The following is a 22,612-nucleotide window of genomic DNA, read 5'->3' on the forward strand; positions in this document are numbered from 1 at the left end:
TTCAATATACTTAATAATTCAATATAAAGTTATTTACAAAATCAAATAAGAAATACACGATTGCGTTAATAGGTTTGGGGGTCACTGAGCTGTTTTCATGGAAAACAAGGACATTTCTGGCTGTAACATAATTACAAAAAGGTTTTTTAACCATCAATTATCCTTTTGGACTAAATAATTCTATTTAATAGTATGTACAAAATCAAATCCGAAATATATATGTACTGAGGTACTTGATGTTGCGGCTGCCCATTAAAACTGTATCTGTCCAACAAGAATATTGTGTTACGTTTGGAACGTTGATGATCACCTGGACATTTGGTTGTTCTTTCAGGTTTTGTCTTCACCAAATCTTTTCCGTAACTACAGAATGAGAATATGGCTATCAAATTGCTCCCTCCTGGACCTGACAGTTTGCGTCCATTTACCAAAGAGTCTTTGGCAGCCATAGAGAAAAACATCGAAGATGAACGCGTCCGAAAAGAAAAGCAGGTGGAAGTGCTTGATGACGACATACTCCAACCCAACAACGGCTTGGAGGCCGGGAAAAACCTACCTCTTATTTATGGAGATCCCTCACCGGAGCTTATTGGGGTACCCTTGCAGGATCTAGATCCTTACTACAGCACCCACAAGGTAGGTAACACTCGCCAACATGCACATTGCTTTCAGTTGTGTAGGTATCATCACCTACTTCGTGTTGGCGTCTTACTAGCTGTGATTAGACTGTGCCACATCCCATCGCACTATTTTAAGGCTATAAATGTAAAGATCAGATCTTAAAGTGTATGCGGTACAGGGCATGTCCAACCGGAGACCTATCCTGCTTTGAAATCCCATTGGTCCTTCCTTGTAAATAACGGCATGTTGGGTGGTTGGACCATTCTATTCTAGACAATAATAACTTCCAGAGGTTATCAGCATTCCATGTTCTGGTATAGTCTATCCCGCATAACGTAACTATTTCTCTTCACAGACGTTTATTGTCCTAAATAAGAGCAAAGCAATCTTCCGATTCAGTGCCACCAAAGCCTTGTATCTACTGGAACCGTTTAATCCCATCAGAAGAGGAGCCATTAAAATTTTGATCCATTCATATCCTTTAAAAAGTATTATTAGGAGAAGTCTTATAATCAGTGAATGTCATGGAGTTCATGTATTATTAATGAATTATCAAACTTTGTATATATTATGGATAATGAAGGAGGTTAACTTTGTATAGTGTTTCTTGTGCAAAATGATACCGGAATCAGCAACATTCCATTAGGTGATTATTAAATTGTTACCGCTTTACACTAGAACGCCCCCAGTGTATTACCATTCCAATTCCGTTAATTAACTTTATTCCAAAACTCTTGCAGTATTAGTAACCTAATTGTGTTTCTTTCTGCCTGTTTACGCTGTTGCCTATGGTTTGGTCCATTAGTCCAGATCTCCTGCTGGTAACTAATTCCTCCCATCATTTGGATCTTGTTAAAAGATGAATCAATGTACCCCAGACAGCAGGCTTGTTGCGTTATGTGTTCGAAGTCACATATGTTTTCCTTAACTCCTTTGTCTTAAATTATTCAGCTTGTTTATCATGTTGACTATCTTAACAAACTGCGTTTTTATGGCCATGAGCGAGCCACCTCCTTGGTCCAAGAACGTGGAGTAAGTGCAATGTTTAATTATATTACTTGGAGGTTGAGGATTCTACGGGTTTGGGTAGACACACTATGGTGGTCCATCTGTCTTTGAACTAGATCTGATGAGCCAAAAATTACTTTCTCACTCGGCAGTCAACAAACCTCGGAATTCTCCTAATTTGCCCAAGAGTCATTGAGGACCTTTGATGTACAGAATTCTTCGACCAAGCAGAGCGATGTATAACTTCCACCCATCTCTGTATATCTCTATAGATTACATTTATATTGGCTAATTCTTTTATGAGCGTATCTAATTTAATTAACGGGCTTCTTCTCACCCGTACCTGTATCGATTGAGATATGCTGTTGGAATACTGCCATTGGATCGTTACATTGCTTTTCCCGGCTTCTTGCTGTCGTTTTCTTCTCGATACTGTCTGAGATCCCTTCCTTGTGCCCCGTCTCTGATATCCAGGTACACGTTCACTGGCATTTACACATTTGAATCGTTAACAAAGATCCTGGCTCGAGGGTTTTGTATCGACAGTTTCACATTCCTCCGGGACCCGTGGAACTGGCTGGATTTCTGTGTCATTGTCATGGCGTAAGTGGAAGGTAGACACCGTGGCCACTAACGTGCTTGCTTGTGGTTTGGTTATTCTGAATAATTGCTTCGGCGAGCCTATGCATGTGGCAACCTAGGCTACTGTCCACGGTAGGAAGCACAGAACAAACGCCTTAATACTCTGCCAGGGGGGCATACAGATACAATAAAGACATGATTTCATATAGAATTAGTATTCTGCTACTCTTCTGTCCAATACGTTTAAGATGCAGTATCTTTGAGTTCCCGTGGCTTTCTTGGCTAACGACAGCTTCCTCGGCTTCATGGTGTGGTGTGTTTCTTTACTAACAGATGTTGGTGGTACGTAATGCTCATCAGGTGTTCTATCATAACCACCTCCTGGCTGTGCATGTCCAGGCTGTGGCAATTCACCCCTCTTGGTGTCTGCGCAGTAATTCCTTGCTCTTATGGTAAGCTTTAGCATATTTTGAATGATGGCCACAGTTTCTTTCCAATGGATCAAACCCAATATATTCGGGCTGCTTTGTCTCTTCTCTACAGTTACACTACGGAGTTTGTCGATTTGGGGAATGTTTCTGCCCTCAGGACATTCCGTGTCCTCCGCGCCCTTAAAACGATCACAGTAATTCCAGGTGTGTAATCTCATGTTTGATTATTGTTTTATTTGTTTGTTTGTTAGTTCTCTCCTATACTCAAGTTGTTGTTTTTTTTTTTATTCTGTTTATTGAAACTACAATTTCTATAGCTTGGATCATAACTGTAGATAAAGCTTATTTGGCCCACCCTGGACATTTTCAGTGCCATTTCTTAACCCCTTAAGGACCAGGCTGTGTTTTACCTTTTGTGCCATTGGGACCGAGGCTGTTTTAATACTTTTGCGGTGTTCGTGTTTAGATGTAATTTTCTCTTCACTCATTTAGTGAACCCACACAAATTATATGTTATTTTTTTCAGGACAAGAAGGGCTTTCTTCAGATACCATTGTTTTAATCATATTATCTAATTTCCCATAAAAAAAATAATAAAATATGATGAAAAATGTAAAAAAAACCCACATTTTCTGACTTTTACCCCAAAAATCTTTTACTCATCCAAAAAAGCTAATGAAAAACCCTACTAAATATATTCTACTATTTGTCCTGAGTTTAGAAATACCCAATGTTTTTATGTTCTTTTGCTTTTTTCTGCACGTTATGGAGCATTAAGTACAGGTAGCGTTTTGCTATTTCAAAACCATTTTTTCCAAATCTGGTAATTCTTCCCCCCATGTGCCATTTCGGGTATCTTTGAAGCCGGCCAATGCAATTTACCCCATCAAATCATATATTTTTGAAAACTAGACACCCCAAGGTATTTCAAATGCTAGTATTTTAACCCTTTCCATGCATGAGATTCTACCACCAGCCTTTGCCACACTTTGTGTTAGTATTTTTTTGGTATTTTTTTTTACACAAATTGTACTTTGGGTATACATTTATAGCTCCAGGTATACGTCACTATCAAACAACACCCTAATATGTGTTCAATAACATCTCTCGAGTACAGTGATACCACCCATGCATGGGTTTGACTGCTGTTTGGGGTTAAAAGGCCACATTTGGGAAGTGCGCTTTTTTCCCCCTATTTTGGTCAGTCTGTGCCTATGCCCTATCTTTGAGCCTGGCCACTACAATTTACCTCATAAAACCATATATTTTTGAAAACTAGACAAGGTACTTAAAATGGTAGTATTTAACCCTTTCCATGCATCAGATTCTACCACCAGCCTTTGCCACACTTTGTGGTAGTATTTTCTTTTTTTTCACACAAATTGTACTTTGGGTATAAATTTATAGCTCCAGGTATACGTCACTATCAAACAACACCCTAATATGTGTTCAGGAACATCTCCCGAGTTCATTCATACCCCACATGTATGGGTTTGTCTGGTGTTTGAGGTTAAAATGCCACATTTTGGAAGTGCGCTTTTCCCCCCCCCCCATTTCGGTCAGTCTGTGCCTATGCCCTATCTTTGAGCCCGGCCACTCCAATTTACCCCATCAAACCATTCATTTTTTTAAATTAGACACCCCTTGGGTATTTGAAATGCTTTTATTTAAATTTTTCCACGTCAGGATTTTTGGGAAGATACAGCGCTAATTTTAGCACTTGCTCATAATAATAAACTTTATTTTTTTATTTTATTTATTTTACTCTTTTTGGACTTTTTTTTTACATTTTGCTGGAACTGGATAGTTCCTCTAAAGCATAATAATTTTTAAATGTTACCATGTTTTTTTTAAGCTTTTTCTTTTTTTCTTTTTTAATTTTTTTTAAAAATATTTTACTAATCACATAGTGATTAGAAAGCTGGCCTCCATTGACTTGTATGGTTGAATGCAGTACCTGTATTTAACCAGCAAGTGGAGCCAGAGTTCTCTAGAAGGTCAGGAGACCGTCTAGCGAACTTTTTCAACTTTATTATTTTTTTTCCCGGGCCGCCGCCATCTTGCGGATGGTGAAGACTGCGTGCAGCTGCGGCTGTGACCGCTCTCCGGAGCGGTCACAGTCCATCAAGAGGTAAGTGTTTGGTGTCGCTGGATGCCTCCTGATCGAGGCATTCCAGCGACACCATTGAAGTTTAGGAGGTGATCGTTGATCGCCTCCTAAACGCTTTTAAAACGGGCGTCCGCCGCCATACAATGTATGGCGGCTGTTGACGCCCCGGGGAGGGGCCAGACATGGCCCATCATGCCGATCTCGGTGTTGCTGAATGCCTCGACATCGAGGCATTACAGCAACACCGTTTAAGCTTAGAAAGTGATCATTGATCACTTTCTAAGCTTGTTTAAGTCTGATGACGTGTCAGGCACGTCATAGGTCGTTAAGTGACCGTTTTGCATGACGTGCCTGACCCGGCAATGGACGTTAAGGGGTTAATAGAGACCTTTTTGTTTAATGAATTTCATCTTGCCTGTTCCAGAAGAGGTTCCCACCAGATTTTCTTTAGGCTGTCCATGGCAGTTCTGGTGAGCCTCTCCTGCCACCGACACAAAGCATTTATTGCATTATGTATAAAGACATTTAATATAGTTCCTACAACTCATGGTCTTCCAGACAATGAAAAAGGGTGCCCACCAGCGTTTAAAGGGTATGAAAGGTTATCTGCAAAATGCTAGCCTGAGATCGCCAATTCACGCATCTTGGCTGAGCTCGGAAAATATCAGTTACCATTAGGACATGTTTGTTTCCTTATTTCTATGACCCCCCATTTAAGCTGACATACCCTGGGTGTTTTTTCAAGACCTTTAATTAGATTATGCTTTTGTCCTCGTTCCTAGTCACGGTGCAATCTTGAAGTATCATTAAGCCTAGGTGATGAACAAAATGGATACAGATTCTGTCTAAATAATATGACAATGGTAAATTTTAGAATAAAATCACAATAATTCGAAAAATATTCACTTTTGGTCGAGGGTGGCCTAAAGAATCATGGACAATTCTGTGAGGTAAAAGAAAGAAAAGAAATGCAGAGAGTAATCTTTGACCGTAATGTAGAAGAACCTTCAACAGACGAGTGTAGAACCCTCATCGTGCTGTTCTTTCTCCAGGACTAAAGACCATTGTTGGTGCCCTTATTCAGTCCGTGAAGAAACTTGCAGATGTGATGATCCTCACGGTCTTCTGTTTGGCTGTCTTTGCTCTCATCGGCCTTCAGCTGTTCATGGGAAACCTAAGGCAAAAGTGTGTCCGATGGCCACCACCATTGGAAGCGTACATACTCTACGGGGACTTGAACATCACTTCTGTCAATAGCACTGTGGATTTTAGCAACTTGGACTCCAACTCTTCCCTTTACAACACCACAGAACTGTTTTCCAATGTATCCATTGACTGGACACCCTACCTCAATGATGATGGTAAGAAGAATCCAAAAAGGGAACTCCACATACCAGCCTACGGGTCAAACTTTTCTCTGCATAGCATGTGTATTGATTGTATGTACAATGCAATTTGGTTATTGTAATGAATAAAATGCTTTCTCTTTTTTATTTATAAAGCTAATTTTTACTTCTTGGAAGGAGCAAGCGATGCCTTGTTGTGCGGGAACAATAGTGACAGTGGGTGAGCGGCTCTTTTTTTTTTATATCCTTGTTGTCTATAGAATCTGCCTCAGCATATAACCAGGGACTGAGCCAAAAGATCCAGAGACATAAGCGCATGTTAAACTAACTACAGAAATGGGCTCTTTAAATGCTAGCGTGTCCAAAATAAAGCTTTATGTAAAAACCACATTATAGAAGTATAAAACTGGCCAAGAAGGAAAGACCGTGTCCATGTTGGCCAACATTATGGAGTTGTAGAACAAGAGTACTGAGAAGAAACTATAAAAAACATACAACACACCTCGTTATGACACTGGTGGTCCAGCTGATATATGTAATATTTCACATATGAGCGTCTACTTGCCTGCGGCTAGGAAGATTTAAAGGCCACCAATTAAGTCTAGACTCTCACATATGTATTGTTTGTGAATATATTGTATTTTGAACCTTATCGTCTCATCATCGCAATGTATAAACCTGATTACTCGCTGTTATGGTTTCTTTAATCGTCAGGAAGTGTCCCGAAAGCTACACGTGCATAAAAACGGGCAGAAACCCCAATTACGGCTATACAAGCTACGACTCGTTCAACTGGGCTTTCCTATCGCTCTTCAGGTTAATGACTCAGGACTACTGGGAAAACCTATTCCAGCTGGTATGTTTTTGTGGGATTTTTTTCTTCATAGCAGCAGGTCAATGTATTGAAGATATAGAAGCAGGGTGTTTTGGGGTTATCTGGGGTTCGGAACTTTTTAGTAAAGCGCAGAAAGTCTTCCTCGTTCCCAAACATGTGATGAGTCCAAACTCTGAGTCGGAATGGATTGCTTGTAACAATGTTTCATATTTCTCGCCACCGCGCTTTCAGCTGTGATCTGTGCTTCTGATGATAGACACCTGCTGTTTGTGTCTTGGGCAACGGAGACCCTCTCCATCTGGATATGGGGCATACAGAGCTGCCCTTAATGCTGTGTCATAGGTTTTAAGTGGGTTGTTGGCGATTTCCTACCGAATTATGTTATTTCCCCCATGGCAAGGCATGGCTTTTAGATTTATGCCGCGAAATGGCTCGCACATGTAGCTGTGACTATCCCAAGAGGAATGCTCCCTGTTCCAAGAATCTCTTTGTCCTGTCAGCAGCACAGGCCGTGGCATATGAATGATATACGGTCAGGAACTCGTGTGACTCACGTCCATTAAAGAACAGTTTTTCAGAAAATGAAAGTCATGAGACTTGAAACTGTCAAGAATTACTGTGTTACGGAGATACGGTGAGAGCATGGAAAGGCTTTCCAGCAGAGATGGCTGAGGCAGATACAATGCGAAAACCTTGAGGGTGTGGGAAATAGCAGGAGACAAACACTTGTGGAGAGCAATAAATTGATCGTAGTTTTTTTAAAAAAAAGGACTGCCGGAATATTCTGCCAGTATCCATAACGATTGCCTCAAATGTAACATTTTAGCCAGATTTTGTACATTTGGTGAAGGAAAATATTGCATTCTTAAACCGCATGGAGATACAATTATTTGTGTGGATTGGAGCTGGAAGAGTTACCTTTGTGGGCAATTCCATGTTGAGATCTTTAGATTTTTCATATTTCTCTCAATCTAGAACGCAAGAATGTTATTTAAAGAGACCACAAATAACAATTTCTCCCCCAAAAGGTCAGACGTTTAAAACGTGCCAAAACTAATAAGCATTGACGTTTTAAGTTTAGTGAGACCTCTGACCCCTCGTTGTGTCAACCTCATCTTTCAAAACCTTCACGTAATTCTTTGTCTTGTTCTTTTTGTCTCCAGACTCTGAGAGCAGCTGGTAAAACCTATATGGTTTTCTTCGTTTTGGTCATATTTCTGGGCTCCTTCTACCTGATCAACCTTATCCTTGCCGTGGTGGCTATGGCGTACGCTGAGCAAAATAAAGCCACCATCCAAGAAGCCCTGGATAAAGAGAAGGAGTTCCAGGAGCTGCTCGAGCAGCTAAAGAAACATCAGGAGGAGCAGGGTCGAAGGGTCAGTATCTCAAAGGTGCCTCGTTTTTAAATGCAGTTGCCGGTTGCAGGTATAACTATAAATGTTTCAATTCTAATATTATATATAGGGATGTCACACTTGTTTTTGTTAAGCCGCCTAGAAGGTATCATCCTCGAGCCATGATAAGCGTCACACTCTGCCAATTAATACTCAATACTGCCGATGTCCATCCATAACCCTTGATTTAGGTGGAATGTTTCTTTATCTATTATCTCATTAAACACTCTCATAAGCCGGTAAATATTAGGGCGCGAAATACCTTTCTAGAAGAACATCTCATCTACTCTAGAATTCCCACCTAATGACAGACCCCGAGAGACAATTTACTATTGACACCTGTAGCTTTCTGGACCTTGCTTTGATCAGTATTCTTGCCCCTCGCTGTAGTAATGAACAGTGAGCTTTTGACCTTTCATGTGCCTGTAACCTGATGAGCAGATCTTTCTTATAATTACCCCGGCACAACGTGGCCATAGACCAAAAAAGTGGAGATACGAGGCGCACCAAACCTTTAGCAAGCCTGCGCAGAAACATATGTGGCTGTCCAGAAGCCCTGGTTACTATACTTTATGATACATTTTCAGCGGTTTCTGCTGTTCTGTTTTTCTTTCATTCTTTTTTTTTTTTTTGCTGCCGAGTATCGCAGTTCACCTGCAAATCCACCATCGAGCTAATTATAGGTCCGAGACCTCAAAAATATTCTTGGAAGACGTGAGGCTCGGCTGACAGACATGGGAGAACGCCCAGGAACGCGGGTTTAACGCGTCTCAGCGTAATATACACAGCAGAACCCAGGAAGGCGTTTTTGCGACAATATTTGAATAAATTAGAATCTAAAACTGAAAGCAGAAAGGAGATTTAATTTTTTTAGGAAAAAAACATCTGATTCAGATATAATTTTATTCGCATTATGTCCATTGCTTCAGTAGAATAAAAGGGTGTAAGGAAGAGGGTGTATAAAATGACGGCGGCGTGGTATCAGAATCTTTAATTGTAAATTGGAGATGCGGAATTCGTTTGAGCGGATTGACACGCGTGTTCAACCCACACACATATCTGTTCTTCTGTCGGTAACATGCTGTCCCACTGCCGCAGCTGCCATGCTCGTGTTATCTCAGGTTGGAAGGTAGATTTATCCCGGAAGAATTCCCGCAAGTCCCTTCCTGACTCCTCACTTACTGCGTACTGAGATTATTCACCGGCTTCCTAAAAATAGTGCCAAGAACATTCCTCCCTGATGATTTTACCAACCCCAGTCTCTGCCGCTTCCCGCAGCGTCTCGCACTCTCTGATTTGACACGGCATTATTCTGGTAATCGCTTCCCATGGACGCGCTTATCAAAGGGCCAGCTGGAACATAAGCTGGTTTCTCTTCAATGGTTCTGTTGGCTGAATCTTAGAAAACCCATTTTAACCTGCTGTAAAGGCTCAAACCGTTGGTCTCGTCTTAAATTCATGCCTATCCCACGCATGTTTAAATCCCCTCACTGTATCATCCTCTACTACTTCTGCTGGGAAGCTGTTCCACTTATCTACTACCACTAAGTAGAACAAAATCAGGTATATGGCTTCCCAACCAGGGCCATCTAAGTGATCCCATCACTACCAAGTTTTTACAGTAAAAACTAATGTTCGAATCCAGTTATGACATTTAAAAGCCCTGCTTTCATACATGTTTTGTAAAGAAAGGCTTAATACACACAAAATAATATGTTTCACAGAGTTGATAAAAAAAGAAAGCTAAAAAAAAAGAAGAATGTCGATCAAATGATACATTGTAAATAAGATCCGATAACAAGGAACAAACCTATTTATTGCTGCTTTGGTGTTTTTTTCACCCATCCTGTCACCGGTATCTTTTCCTTTTACAGAAGTCCAGTGTGGCCTCTTTAGGAAACCTTGACGAAGAGAAGAAAAGGCCTCCATCAGAAGACGACCTGACCATGGATGGTTCTGAGAGGAAGGACCGTAACGGGCGAGCGGTTCCAAAAATTGTTATTGAGAAAGTGGATGAAGAAGTGAGTACTTCTTTACCGTTTGACCATCAAACTACTTGGTGGCAGCTTAGCGTTTTGACCATCAAAGCGATTGGCAGTACCCGCGTCTTTTGCCTTTATGATTTTCAGGTTTTTTAGCCCAAGCATTGAGTTGAATTTCTATTCCCCGTGACCCAACAACTAGTCCGACTTGTGTTCAGCGTATAAGGTGTCATACCATGTCTTCAAAGGTTAGGTGCCCATGGGCTGACTTGTGCCAAATTCCTTACTTTAAGCTCACCAGCTACTACAGCCTGTGACCCTTCACAGCAAGCCGATCACAAGATTACTTTCCCATAAAGCCCAGTGGACAAGGTGACCCATAGGAACAAGGTTCCTCCAAGGAGCCCAAGTCCAAGTCCAAATACCCCCACTAATTATAACACCTTTGTGTTACTATGTAGACAGAGGGTCTGAGTAACGAGAAGCTAATCTGCCCAGTCATTAAATACAGTGTTAAAGATGCATCTTCCTTTTTGGCAGACAAGTTCGATGAAGTCCGATCAGCGAAAGAATTCCAAGGTGCATTTGGAAGAGCCAACTCTGCAAAAGAGAATCGGGAGTTCGGCAAGCGTGATTTCGGATGCAATGATAGAAGGTATGTGCAAGTTGCCGGTAATTTTAATGGATGGACCTACGGTTGACCTAATGTTGAAAGCTTTTCCACCCCAATATAAATATGATCTTAACAATAACTACCAGCATAGAATAAGGTGGGTATAAAAAATAGAGTAGTGATTATTAGGTATTTTGTATTTTCTGTAATGGTTGATAAACTTTGTCTTCTCAAAGAGCTGGAGGAAGCCCAACAGAAATGCCCGCCTTGGTGGTATAAATGTGCCAAGACTCTCCTTATCTGGAACTGGTGTGACCTGTGGGTGAAGTTTAAGGGGTATGTGCGATTTGTGGTTATGGATCCATTTGTAGACCTTGGCATCACCATCTGCATCGTCCTGAACACGCTCTTCATGGCTATGGAGCACTACCCCATCACCGAGCAGTTTGCCAATGTGCTGAACGTCGGAAATCTGGTGAGGGGGCGTAAAATGTTTTGGTCTACAGGATAGTTGGGGTGGAGGGTAGTGTAAGAATGCGCTATGATCAATACATGTACGGAGCAAATACCAAAGCAGATGACACAAAGCACTAAGATACATATTATTATGAAGTGAGCAGGGAAGGTTTAACCCCTTAATGACAAAGCCCGTAACGGGCTCAAAATGCATTGTTTTCAATGGGTTTAGGGACCGCCCATTGTCCTTAAGGGGTTAACAACACAGCCCAACTAGAAGGTCTTTAGATATTTCAGATGTTCCATTATGGATCAGGGTTTCAGATGGAGGCAAATGTGTGGCTATAGACTAGTAGGAAGTTTCGGCTCCTTCAACAAAGGTTTGGGTAAAGAGTTGTATGGGAATCAACAGGCAAAAAGGGCTATTTAGATAAAGAGCAGTGCCGTGTAACCAATAGAATGTTCATGCCAATTATTCAGCACATAGAACTTTGTCGCAAATATTGCCTTAGATTCATAAATTGCTCAAAACTTCCAAATGTAACATCCCATCGATCTTTCCACAGGTCTTCACCGGCATATTTGCTGCTGAAATGTTCTTTAAGATCATTGCTCTGGACCCATATTACTATTTCCAAGAGGGCTGGAATATATTTGACAGTATTATAGTCACCCTGAGCTTGGTGGAGTTGGGTCTCGCAAACGTGGAGGGTCTGTCTGTTCTCCGATCATTCCGTCTGGTAAGCCTCAACATTTCTTGCATAAAAATATTTAAAAACTGTGGTCTTGGTGGGGGTGTATGACAAGGGAGATTAATTATGACTTATTATTTGGTGAAAAATATGTGTCTTTCTTTCTCAGCTCAGAGTCTTCAAGTTGGCCAAGTCCTGGCGTACCCTGAACATGCTCTTTAAAATCATCGGTAACTCGGTGGGAGCCCTGGGAAACCTCACGCTGGTCCTGGCTATCATCGTCTTCATCTTTGCTGTGGTGGGAATGCAACTGTTTGGAAAAAGCTACAAGGAGTGCGTGTGTAAGATATCCTCGGACTGTACCCTTCCTCGGTGGCACATGCACGACTTTTTTCATTCCTTCCTCATCGTTTTCCGCATTCTGTGCGGGGAGTGGATTGAGACCATGTGGGACTGCATGGAGGTAGCAGGTCAAGCTCTCTGCCTGATTGTGTTCATGATGGTCATGGTGATCGGGAACTTGGTGGTAAGTAGCATGTTTGTGGTATTACCAGCTTGGCATGTCTGTAAGGCAGTTATGCCCCCTCGGCTCTCTGTGTATCGCTCCAGGTTTGGCTGCGTGAAGGGAGCTCTTTCTGCCCTTGCTCATTTTGGAGTACCTTCTGTGCATGTGTGCGGGGGGTCTCATTAGACTCCCTGAAACTCTCAGGCAAGCCAGCGCTAGATGCATTTAGTAGAACGTGCTTTTGATAAATCCCACTATGCATTGGAATAAAAAAAAAGGAAATTGCCAGGAAACACACAGCTATCATATGCATAATTATGAGTTATATTATGATATGCGTATGATATCATACACATGCTCTATAAGTTTGGCTGCATTATATACATATATATAGTAAGCGAAATTGGAGTGTTGTCTTCCAGGAATTGTTGTGTACTGCGATATCACGTTTCCAACGGGAGAAAAAAATGTCCCACGAGACCTTCGTCTAACTTACCGAGGGCAATTTTTCAAGATGGGTTTCCATCTTAAGGGTGCCTTTCCACTTCGGCAAAGCAATATCTGCTTTCTTTGCGCTGTTAAGCACATGAACCTTAGCAGATTTGTCATTTTATGATGTTTGTATATGTTGCTTAATCACATAAAAACAGCACAAACTTTTTGACATGTTTTTTGCCCATATGGCAACAATCGGTCGCTGCTTTTGCAGCACGTGACAATTAGGTCTTCCTGGCAAAAAGTCATGGAAAATCTTACGTAGTTAAGGAATTATTACTGGGAAGGATTTGGGTTTTCAGCAGTACAAGGAAGGGCGTTCCTAGAGCTGCATTTAGTTGTTTTAGTCAATTCTTATTTTGTTTGATGATGTGGTTGGTGAAGGATACATGCTACCATCTTAATAGTGAGATAGATCGGGCTGGTAACTGCGGACAAGTCCATTAATACAGAACTATTATAGGCAACCAGACGTTATACTGTGAAAGTTATAATAGGATCTCGAGAGGAAGCGGCACAAATAGATTTGTAATTCTGTCTGCTCAAAAAAAATAGAATCCCGTGAAAAGGTACGCGGGTGTATAACACAGATATATAACACAAGACGGCCCTATAAAGGTTCTATTTCAGTTCTATTAAGTGCTTGAATATTCGGCGAGACTCTTCTCAAATGTGTACTCGAAATGGAGATGATCCACGTCAGCAATTGCCGTGCGTGGACCAGAGAGCATTTTTTTTGTAGTGTTTTATAGCTGCTGATTTGGTACTTTCTTGAAGCCCATTAGAAAGAGTCCGTATGCATTGAGAGTATGAAATTACATCAGCGGCCGGGAATCTGCAGCGTCTGTAATAATTCTTAACTTTGATACGGACAATCCGTGGCTACATGATCTCTGTGCATGCGTGAAATGCGTGCCGTGGATCCTGGGAGCCGTCAGACTCGTAATAAAAGGTTTCTAGAGTCCTGTAAAATCAACAGTTATGTTTACATAAGAAATGCTGATGGGAAAGAAGAGAACAGAGAAAAAAAGAATTAGTAAGATGTCAATTATTAATGCGACGAGCAGGCGGTGGATGAGTAAAATAGCCTTCCTAAAGAAGTGGTGGAGGTTAATGCCATGTGAAAGTTGACTTAAGACAAGACCAAGAATCAAATAAGGTTTGAGGTCTCGAAGCAGACAGGTCTCAAAATTATACCGTTCTGTGTTTTTAGAATGTTTGGAATGTCTATACTGGATACATTTATTTACAATAACAACAATGACCAAAAAAAGGCCGTGGGGTAGTTGGTGATAAGTAGCAACCACGCTAATATCTGTGTTGTAAACTTGTTACATTTTACAGGTCCTTAATCTGTTCTTGGCCTTGTTGCTGAGTTCCTTTAGTGCCGACAACCTATCAGCTTCTGATGATGACGGTGAGATGAACAACCTGAGTATTGCTATAGAAAGGATCACCAGAGGCATCGACTTTGTGAAGAAAACCTTCATCTCCCTGCTGCATTGTAGATGGAAGGAGAAGACGAAGGAAGAAGAAGCAGAGAACGAGGACGTGACCAAAGACGGAATATCTCTAAATCATGTGTACACCGAACCAGAGCCTAACCTGGACTATCCTTATCTCAATGGGGTGTCCAAGAGAAATCAATACATAATGGATGAGTTTGACCATGTCAATTTTATTAACAACCCCCAGTATAGGATAGAGGTACCTATCGCTTCCGAAGAGTCTGACTTTGATATTCCAGACACTGATGAAGTGAGCACTCAATCCGAGATAGAAGACGTGGCCGTACAACAAAAGGTAGGACTACGGACAGACATCGGACTGACAAACCACCATGAAGCTTCCCATTTTAACGATTACTGACCTTGGATTGGGGAAGAAACAGTCTAGCAAGTTCCTCATCCTGGCTTGTTGGGTTGGTTGTTGAATTAGTTTGGTTTTAGGATTGGGGCATTATCTGTCTGTTTGGTTTTAAGATTAGCGAAGACAATATCCGGTATTCTCCATCTCTTCGTGTTGGCTTAGTTGTCTATTTTTACCATTTTGTATTATGGTGTTAGTTGTACAAGGTTCTAACATCCAAGAGCGAAAGTAAGGAGTATCTGCCCCGACAGAAGTATTTTATAACACCTTCTTTCTTGTAACAAATTGATAGTCTAGACTATCCAACATTCTCTCTCTCTCTCTCTCTCTCTCTCTCTCTCGAGATGCAGACTCTTAGCTATTTTCATCTTCTGGACTATCACAGACCTCCTCGTCTGGTCTGATTTGTATCCATTGAGTTGTTGTAACTGGTCGTTCTCTTCCCTTTCTTGTAGAAGAAGTTTGATGATGGCTCCTCAGTGTGCAGTACGGTAGATTACAAGCCTCCTGAGCCAGATAAAGAAGAAGATGGTCTTGAACATAAAGAAGAAGATGGTCCACAGGAATGTTTTACAGAAGGTACGAGATATAGTCATAGACCATAAGCTGGTTTGGTAAATGGGTGGACATGAGCGGACATTGAGTGGAGAGATAGCAATAATTTAAACATGTTTTAATTTAATGATTTTGTTAAATTGTGTTATAATGGCAAGCTCCAAATATGTTACTAAAATTATTTTGTTCTTTCTCCTCATCAGCCTGTGTAGGAAGATGCCCTTGTCTCTATGTCGACATCACAACAGAAAAAGGAAAATTATGGTGGAACATTCGGAAAACCTGTTTTATTATAGTTGAACATAACTGGTTTGAAACGTTCATCATTTTTATGATTTTACTCAGTAGCGGAGCCTTGGTGAGTTAATATGGCTAACCGGGGAATAACGTATTAAACAGGGATGATTTAAATGTCTTGTTCTATTAGTAGACCAGGCAAATGTCCACCTGCTTCCTCATTAGGGTTTTCTAGATTTGAAGTTGGAAGCAGTTAAGATAAGAGACAGCAAGTGCTGAATGCTGAGTCAAACGTTTTCACAGTAATTGAAAGGATTTTTCCCAAAAAGACAAAAAAGTACTCAAAAGGCTTTACCTTTCATATCTCTGACACTAATGCTTTGGTTCCGCCCAGAGTTGTGACAGACCGTTTCATTACCTTCTCAATCGAGACAAACAGATCGTATTATTGGTCATATTAAAGTATGAACAAGTCTGGTCCTCACAAAGAATCCTAGAAAGCAGTTTTATATGCTAAACGTGCCTCCAGACTATCCCATTTCAAGCATTACAGTCTCGATTTCCAAGCACTGTTTTTGCTGTCCTGCCGAGCTGCCCCACCGTTTGCATTTTGCGGGCAGTGGTGATCATAGACCGGTCGGGGAGATCAAAGGATCTTCCCAGACCGTCCCACTGTGCTGTGTAAACGCTCCATTTTCTAGCACTTGTTACAAACTTTTTGGGGTTAGAGAAAAGGGCTGTTATTTGTTTTATCATTTAAGTCCGAAGAATTTATCTTTCTAGGCATTTGAAGATATCTACATTGAGCAGAGGAAAGTTATTAAGATCATGTTGGAGTACGCGGACAAGGTGTTCAGCTACATATTCGTGTTCGAAATGATTCTTAAGTGGATCGCGTACGGTTTCAAGGTTTATTTTACCAACGCATGGTGCTGGCTGGATTTCTTAATCGTAGATGTAAGTTGTTGCATTATAGTCAGAACGTGTTGGATGTTCTAAGATGGAATCACAGGTCTCAGGGCCACCAACATTCTTATGATCTACAACAAAGGTTATTCCTTTATAAATTATGTCCAAATAACGCCATTTAGGACAACTTGCAATAACAGTACTATACATCCTCTGAAACACGTTAATGCGCATATTCTGCGTTGTCCACCAAACTTTTCCGGGTCCTGGCATGATGACCTGAATTCTTAGCATTTGGGTCATATCACTTTGTCATGGAACTTTCTCATTTTTCTTATGATTCTGCACAGGTCTCCATTATCAGTTTGACGGCCAACTGGTTGGGTTATTCAGAACTTGGACCCATCAAATCACTACGAACCCTGAGGGCACTCAGACCCTTAAGAGCATTGTCAAGATTTGAAGGCATGAGAGTAAGTATCTTTGTAAATTACAATTATCCTGTTACATTGGTGGCTGGTGCTTCCTTCCAACATAACAGACTCGATTCATGGAATGCAGAATTGTCTCAATACTTCTGGAACAACCACTAATCCTATCTGTTGCTAAATCGTGATATTAATCCTTGTGAGTTTATATATGTAGCCACTTAAGAATTACTTTTCTTGGTGGGATGTATGCCATTCTTTCATCCTAAATCCTTTTATCAGATCACCAAGGTTGAAAAGTGTGCATGCCATCCACAAAAACCTTTCTCTGGTCTCTGGTTTCAGGTGGTTGTAAACGCACTTTTGGGAGCCATACCCTCCATCATGAATGTCCTGTTGGTTTGTTTAATCTTCTGGCTTATCTTCAGTATCATGGGTGTGAACCTGTTTTCTGGAAAGTATTATAAGTGCATCAACACCACGACCTCGGAGATGTTTCCCCTCAGTGTGGTCAACAACCGTTCGGACTGCTTTGCATTAAATTACACAGGGCAAGCGAGATGGGTCAATGTCAAAGTGAACTTCGATAACGTCGGTCTTGGATATCTTTCCCTACTGCAAGTGGTGAGATCATTGTTTTTATTTTGCATTTTCACTTAATTCTCCTTTAACCAAGAAACGACAGCATCCTACCCGCACATGTCCATTAGGAAGTCAATAGCATATTATCTGACGCGATCTCTTGGAAAAGGCTTTAGAATGTCCGACACTCAAATGGAGAAACACAGTCCATAGACAGAGTCGTCTCTTACAACTGACGTCTCCGATTAAGGTGGAACTTTCTGTTTGTCTGCCACTTCCTTTTGGTTTTCCATGCTGTACTCGTTGTACTTTGTTGATGGTGGCCTTCCATATTGTGTTGAGATTATTTTCCTTCTCTTATTTGGTTTTGATACTTGGCGAACAGTAGTGATACGGAAAGTCAATATCAGTTATTTTTCCCCCCCCTCTTCTCAGGCAACCTTCAAGGGCTGGATGGATATCATGTATGCCGCTGTTGATTCCCGTGATGTGAGTGGGTCAAGTTATTCTGGGGAATGGCCTGTCAATATGTAACAATTTGCAATGTCATGAATTGTGTGAGAAGACCTAAAAACTACTGACTCTGGAGTCCAGAGATGTATCTTGGCTGGCGGACGCACTAGGTGCCCCAGCTGCCCCTACCACTTACCTCCGTGCCCACCCCCCCTGGAACTGCCACCCTAGGCAAGAATACACCACCACTTGAGCCTTATCTACTTGTTTCTTGCAAGTGCTTGTGGGAGAATAAACACTTTACTTTTAATAAGAGAGCACCATTTTTCATCAGCCCATTTCTAAGTTTCGCTGGTTCATGTCTTTGGATAGCGGTGGACGATCCAGAGAGAAAGGGCTGCTTAAATGTCTGCATTTGTGCAAATGAATTATGAAAAATAGCTTAAACACTAAAGAAAAATTAATTATGTTTTTCAAAAAGTAACAAAACATCAAGACAGTGCTTGTGCTTCACTATGGCAGAATAAGAAATAACAGAACAGGTCGCGTCTCGTTTGCCCCCCCACACCCCGATGTCCCTATCTGTATCTTGTAATCGATGTCATCTCTTATTTTTCAGATTGAGGAGCAGCCGTCTTATGAAATAAACCTTTATATGTATTTGTACTTTGTCATATTCATCATTTTTGGAGCTTTCTTCACGCTGAACCTGTTCATTGGTGTGATTATTGACAACTTTAACCAACAAAAGAAAAAGATAAGTATTGGATATTGATGGGAGAGAAGCTAAGGCGTAGTATTAGTCACCCCACCTTGCTGAAATGTTAATTTAAAGGTGCCGTTCGGCTGTTATCAGCATTAAAGTGCATATGATAGCTGAAGAGTCCCTTTAATGTTTTAGACTTTTGTCTAATGATCCCCCAGTAACCAGGATCCCTTATTTTTATACTTTGGAGGTAAAGATATCTTCATGACGGAGGAGCAAAAGAAATACTACAATGCCATGAAAAAGTTGGGTTCAAAGAAGCCGCAGAAACCTATTCCACGGCCAGCGGTAAGAAGCTTAAGTATTTCCAGCTTGATGAATAGGGTCGAGACCAACGACTGATTATGGTTTGAGTCTTTGGTTCATCGCTAATGAATTGAAGCATCATTAGCGTCAATTTATATAATTTCATTAGTTCTATGTTAAAGCGTACCCACGCCATGCGACAGGCCAGTCCAACGGTGCCCCCTGATGGTCAAATAGTGATTGTGCAGTAGAACATCTGCATCTTACAGACGTTCTATAATATATAAACATCAAAAGGTAGACCTTTTCTAACATTCTACTTTTTTCTTTCACTGGTAACACTATTTCCTTTATCTCTTCTCGTGTCTGTCTGTCTGTTTGTCTCTTCCTCCTGACATGCTCGCTGCAGAACAAAATTCAAGGTTTGGTGTTCGACTTTGTCTCCAAGCAGCTGTTTGACATTGTGATTATGATTTTAATTTGCCTCAACATGGTAACAATGATGATCGAAACAGACGACCAAAGCCAAGAAAAAACGGACATTCTCTTCAAGATTAACCTGGTCTTCATTGTCATCTTCACTACGGAATGTGTGCTCAAGATGTTTGCTTTGAGATATTATTTCTTTACCATCGGGTGGAATATCTTTGACTTTGTAGTGGTCATCCTATCTATCGTTGGTAAGTTTTCAGACCTAAATACTGTGTGTGTGTATATATATATATATATATATATATATATATATCTCCAGGAAGGGCCGTCCATCTGGCTATAGATTTGAAATTTCCTACAAGGAAACAATTTGAGCTTCTTAGAGTAACTTGTCTGATTTTGGGCCTGATAATCAAGATTCATGGAGTTGGATTAAAGTTTTCTAAGCTTTCCCGCTAGCTTTCACACAGTCTTTTTGAAAATACAGTTTAGAACTTTGTGAATTAATGGCAACGACAATTGTTTATTTCTAGGGATTGTCCTTTCGGATCTCATAGCGGAGTACTTTGTATCCCCTACGCTCTTCAGAGTGATCAGACTGGCGAGAATAGGGAGAGTCCTTCGGCTCATCAGAGGTGCGAAAGGGATCCGTACGCTTCTGTTCGCCCTTATGATGTCCCTACCGGCTCTCTTTAACATTGGGCTCCTGCTTTTCTTGGTGATGTTCATCTACTCCATCTTCGGAATGTCCAACTTTGCCTACGTGAAGAAGGAATCTGGAATAGATGATATGTTTAACTTTGAAACATTTGGAAACAGCATGATATGCTTGTTCGAAATCACCACCTCTGCAGGCTGGGACGGGCTCTTGAATCCTATTCTCAATAGCGCCGCGCCGGATTGCGACCCTCACCTGGAAAACCCTGGATCTGGCGTACATGGGAACTGCGGTAATCCATCCATTGGTATTGTTTTCTTTTGTAGTTACATCATAATTTCATTTTTGATCGTTGTCAATATGTACATTGCCATTATCCTGGAGAACTTTAACGTGGCTACGGAAGAGAGCAGCGAACCGCTTTGCGAGGATGACTTTGAGATGTTCTATGAAACTTGGGAAAAGTTCGACCCGGATGCCACCCAATTTATCGCCTATAGTCGAATGTCAGACTTTGTAGATACTCTACAGGAGCCGTTACGGATTGCTAAACCAAATAAGATTAAGTTGATCACCTTGGACCTTCCTATGGTAACTGGAGATAAGATTCACTGCTTGGATATTCTTTTTGCATTGACTAAAGAGGTTTTGGGGGACTCTGGAGAAATGGACGCACTTAAAGCCTCAATGGAAGAGAAGTTTATGGCTGCTAATCCGTCGAAAGTGTCTTATGAACCCATCACCACCACTATGAAAAGGAAGCAGGAGGAAGTCTGTGCCATAAAAATCCAGAGGGCATTCAGGAGACACCTCCTCAAGCGTTCTGTGAAACACGCTTCCTACGTCTTCCGGCAGAATCACGATCAACACTCCGCAGCTGAGGAGCCTCCGGAAAAAGAAGGCTTGGTCGCCGACCGAATAAACGACGCCTACGAACAGTATTTAGAAGAAGGGGAAGGAAATCAACGTCCAAGATCCACGAACAGAAGTTCTCAAAGCAGTGGAGTGGATATTTATGTAAGAGAGACTTTTGTGTAGACTCAAATAAGCCATGCTAAAGGAGGTCATTAAGTGTAGAGCTCGATGAGTAGACATGCACTGTTCTGAGTTACTGAATATCCAAAATTCAAAATCTTGGGAATGTAATGGTTACTTTTTGGGTTTTTTTAATAATATTTAAGATAAGGGCAGGCTGTTGCCCTGAAATCATCTGGGTTTTTTTGCAAGAATGCTATTTCTTTTCTTTTTAATTAAATATTGATAAAATTAATATTTTTATTGCAACTGGCTGAAGGTTGAGGCTGAGGACTCTTTCAAGTGTGTGTGTAATGATATATACATACACAATACCTCATTCAGAAAGATGTTTACATATTTTATTGTGTAATTGAACTAAATTATTGCGGATTAATTTTATAAGGATCAGACACTGTATTTTTCCTATGTGATAACTTAAACTAGCAGCGAGACTGCAAAGAGCACTTTTCAGGACTCCACATGGGGGCGCTGTAGTGTTGCATCCTTTGAAGGCTAAAAGCAAATGCCTTTTGTGTCGTCACTACTGGGAGTCTGTAGCCCAAATCTATAATTCTATGCACTCCAGGCATATCTAGAAGGTGGAATTAGGGCAGTTAGGTTTTACCCCTATGCTGAAATACCCCCCCACACACACACTGCGCTACTGAGCCTTTAATCATTTCATGTTTTTATCTTCCAGTAAATAGCTCTCGAGTTGGACTCATGCTATGGATTTAATGTGAGTCACCCAGGGCATGGATTTTTTAAGTATTTTTTAAATGTGTGCTTTTAATTCACATAAAGTGTATAATATTGTATATCATATACTAAGGAGTGGCAACTCACAGCTACTGACCAGCTACAGTTCCTTTACTCTTCTGCTGCCATGACTATGACGGCTCATTAAATATAAATGTGTTATAAATATATTATTTTTTTTCGGCTACCATTTTTGGGGGGCTGCCAAGGCTTAGCGCTTGATCCAAAACTGCATGGCGCGACCTCCTTCATGCCAAGGAGGGAGACAAAGTCGATGGAGATACAATGTAACGCAGGTGGAGTTCTGGAGATCCAGAACTGGTTCCAGCTTCTACGTGTTCTTCTGGATGAAAGGTTTTAGTGAATAAACATTCGATGGAGCCCTAGTTACCAGTATCGTTTCTTAACAGAAGTTAAAATTTTAAGTGGGAGCCGTTTTATGTTCACGTGAAAAGGGCTATTAAAAGCCCCTGAAAAACAGCACATGATTGCGAATGTTTTTTCCATTCTTTATCTATATCCATGAAATAAAAAGTCCATTTTACATTTATACATTGTGTATGATATAAAAATTCACATAATAGATGACTAGATGAATGATATCTTTTAGATTAGAATAACTTAATCTATA

General features: G+C 40.9%; 1 protein-coding gene across 1 annotated transcript; it reads left to right on the top strand.

Moving 5' to 3' along the window:
* Positions 1–378: 378 nt before the first annotated feature.
* On the top strand, positions 379–21,243 carry LOC149275622 (sodium channel protein type 4 subunit alpha-like). Its single transcript, XM_089504516.1, has 25 exons — positions 379–636; positions 977–1,098; positions 1,558–1,653; positions 2,104–2,232; positions 2,755–2,846; positions 5,805–6,113; positions 6,255–6,318; positions 6,813–6,954; positions 8,097–8,324; positions 10,205–10,336; positions 10,808–10,964; positions 11,159–11,397; positions 11,945–12,118; positions 12,240–12,596; positions 14,415–14,873; positions 15,395–15,518; positions 15,698–15,852; positions 16,515–16,688; positions 16,991–17,113; positions 17,414–17,692; positions 18,086–18,139; positions 18,723–18,864; positions 19,060–19,157; positions 19,525–19,795; positions 20,081–21,243. Exons 1-25 carry the CDS (start codon positions 379–381, stop codon positions 21,241–21,243), a joined length of 5,541 nt encoding a protein of 1,846 aa, XP_089360642.1.
* Positions 21,244–22,612: the final 1,369 nt, after the last annotated feature.

Source organism: Sceloporus occidentalis, unplaced genomic scaffold (assembly GCF_023333645.1).
Source record: "Sceloporus occidentalis isolate IW3139 unplaced genomic scaffold, rSceOcc1.0.p SCAF_274, whole genome shotgun sequence".
NCBI lineage: Eukaryota > Metazoa > Chordata > Lepidosauria > Squamata > Phrynosomatidae > Sceloporus > Sceloporus occidentalis.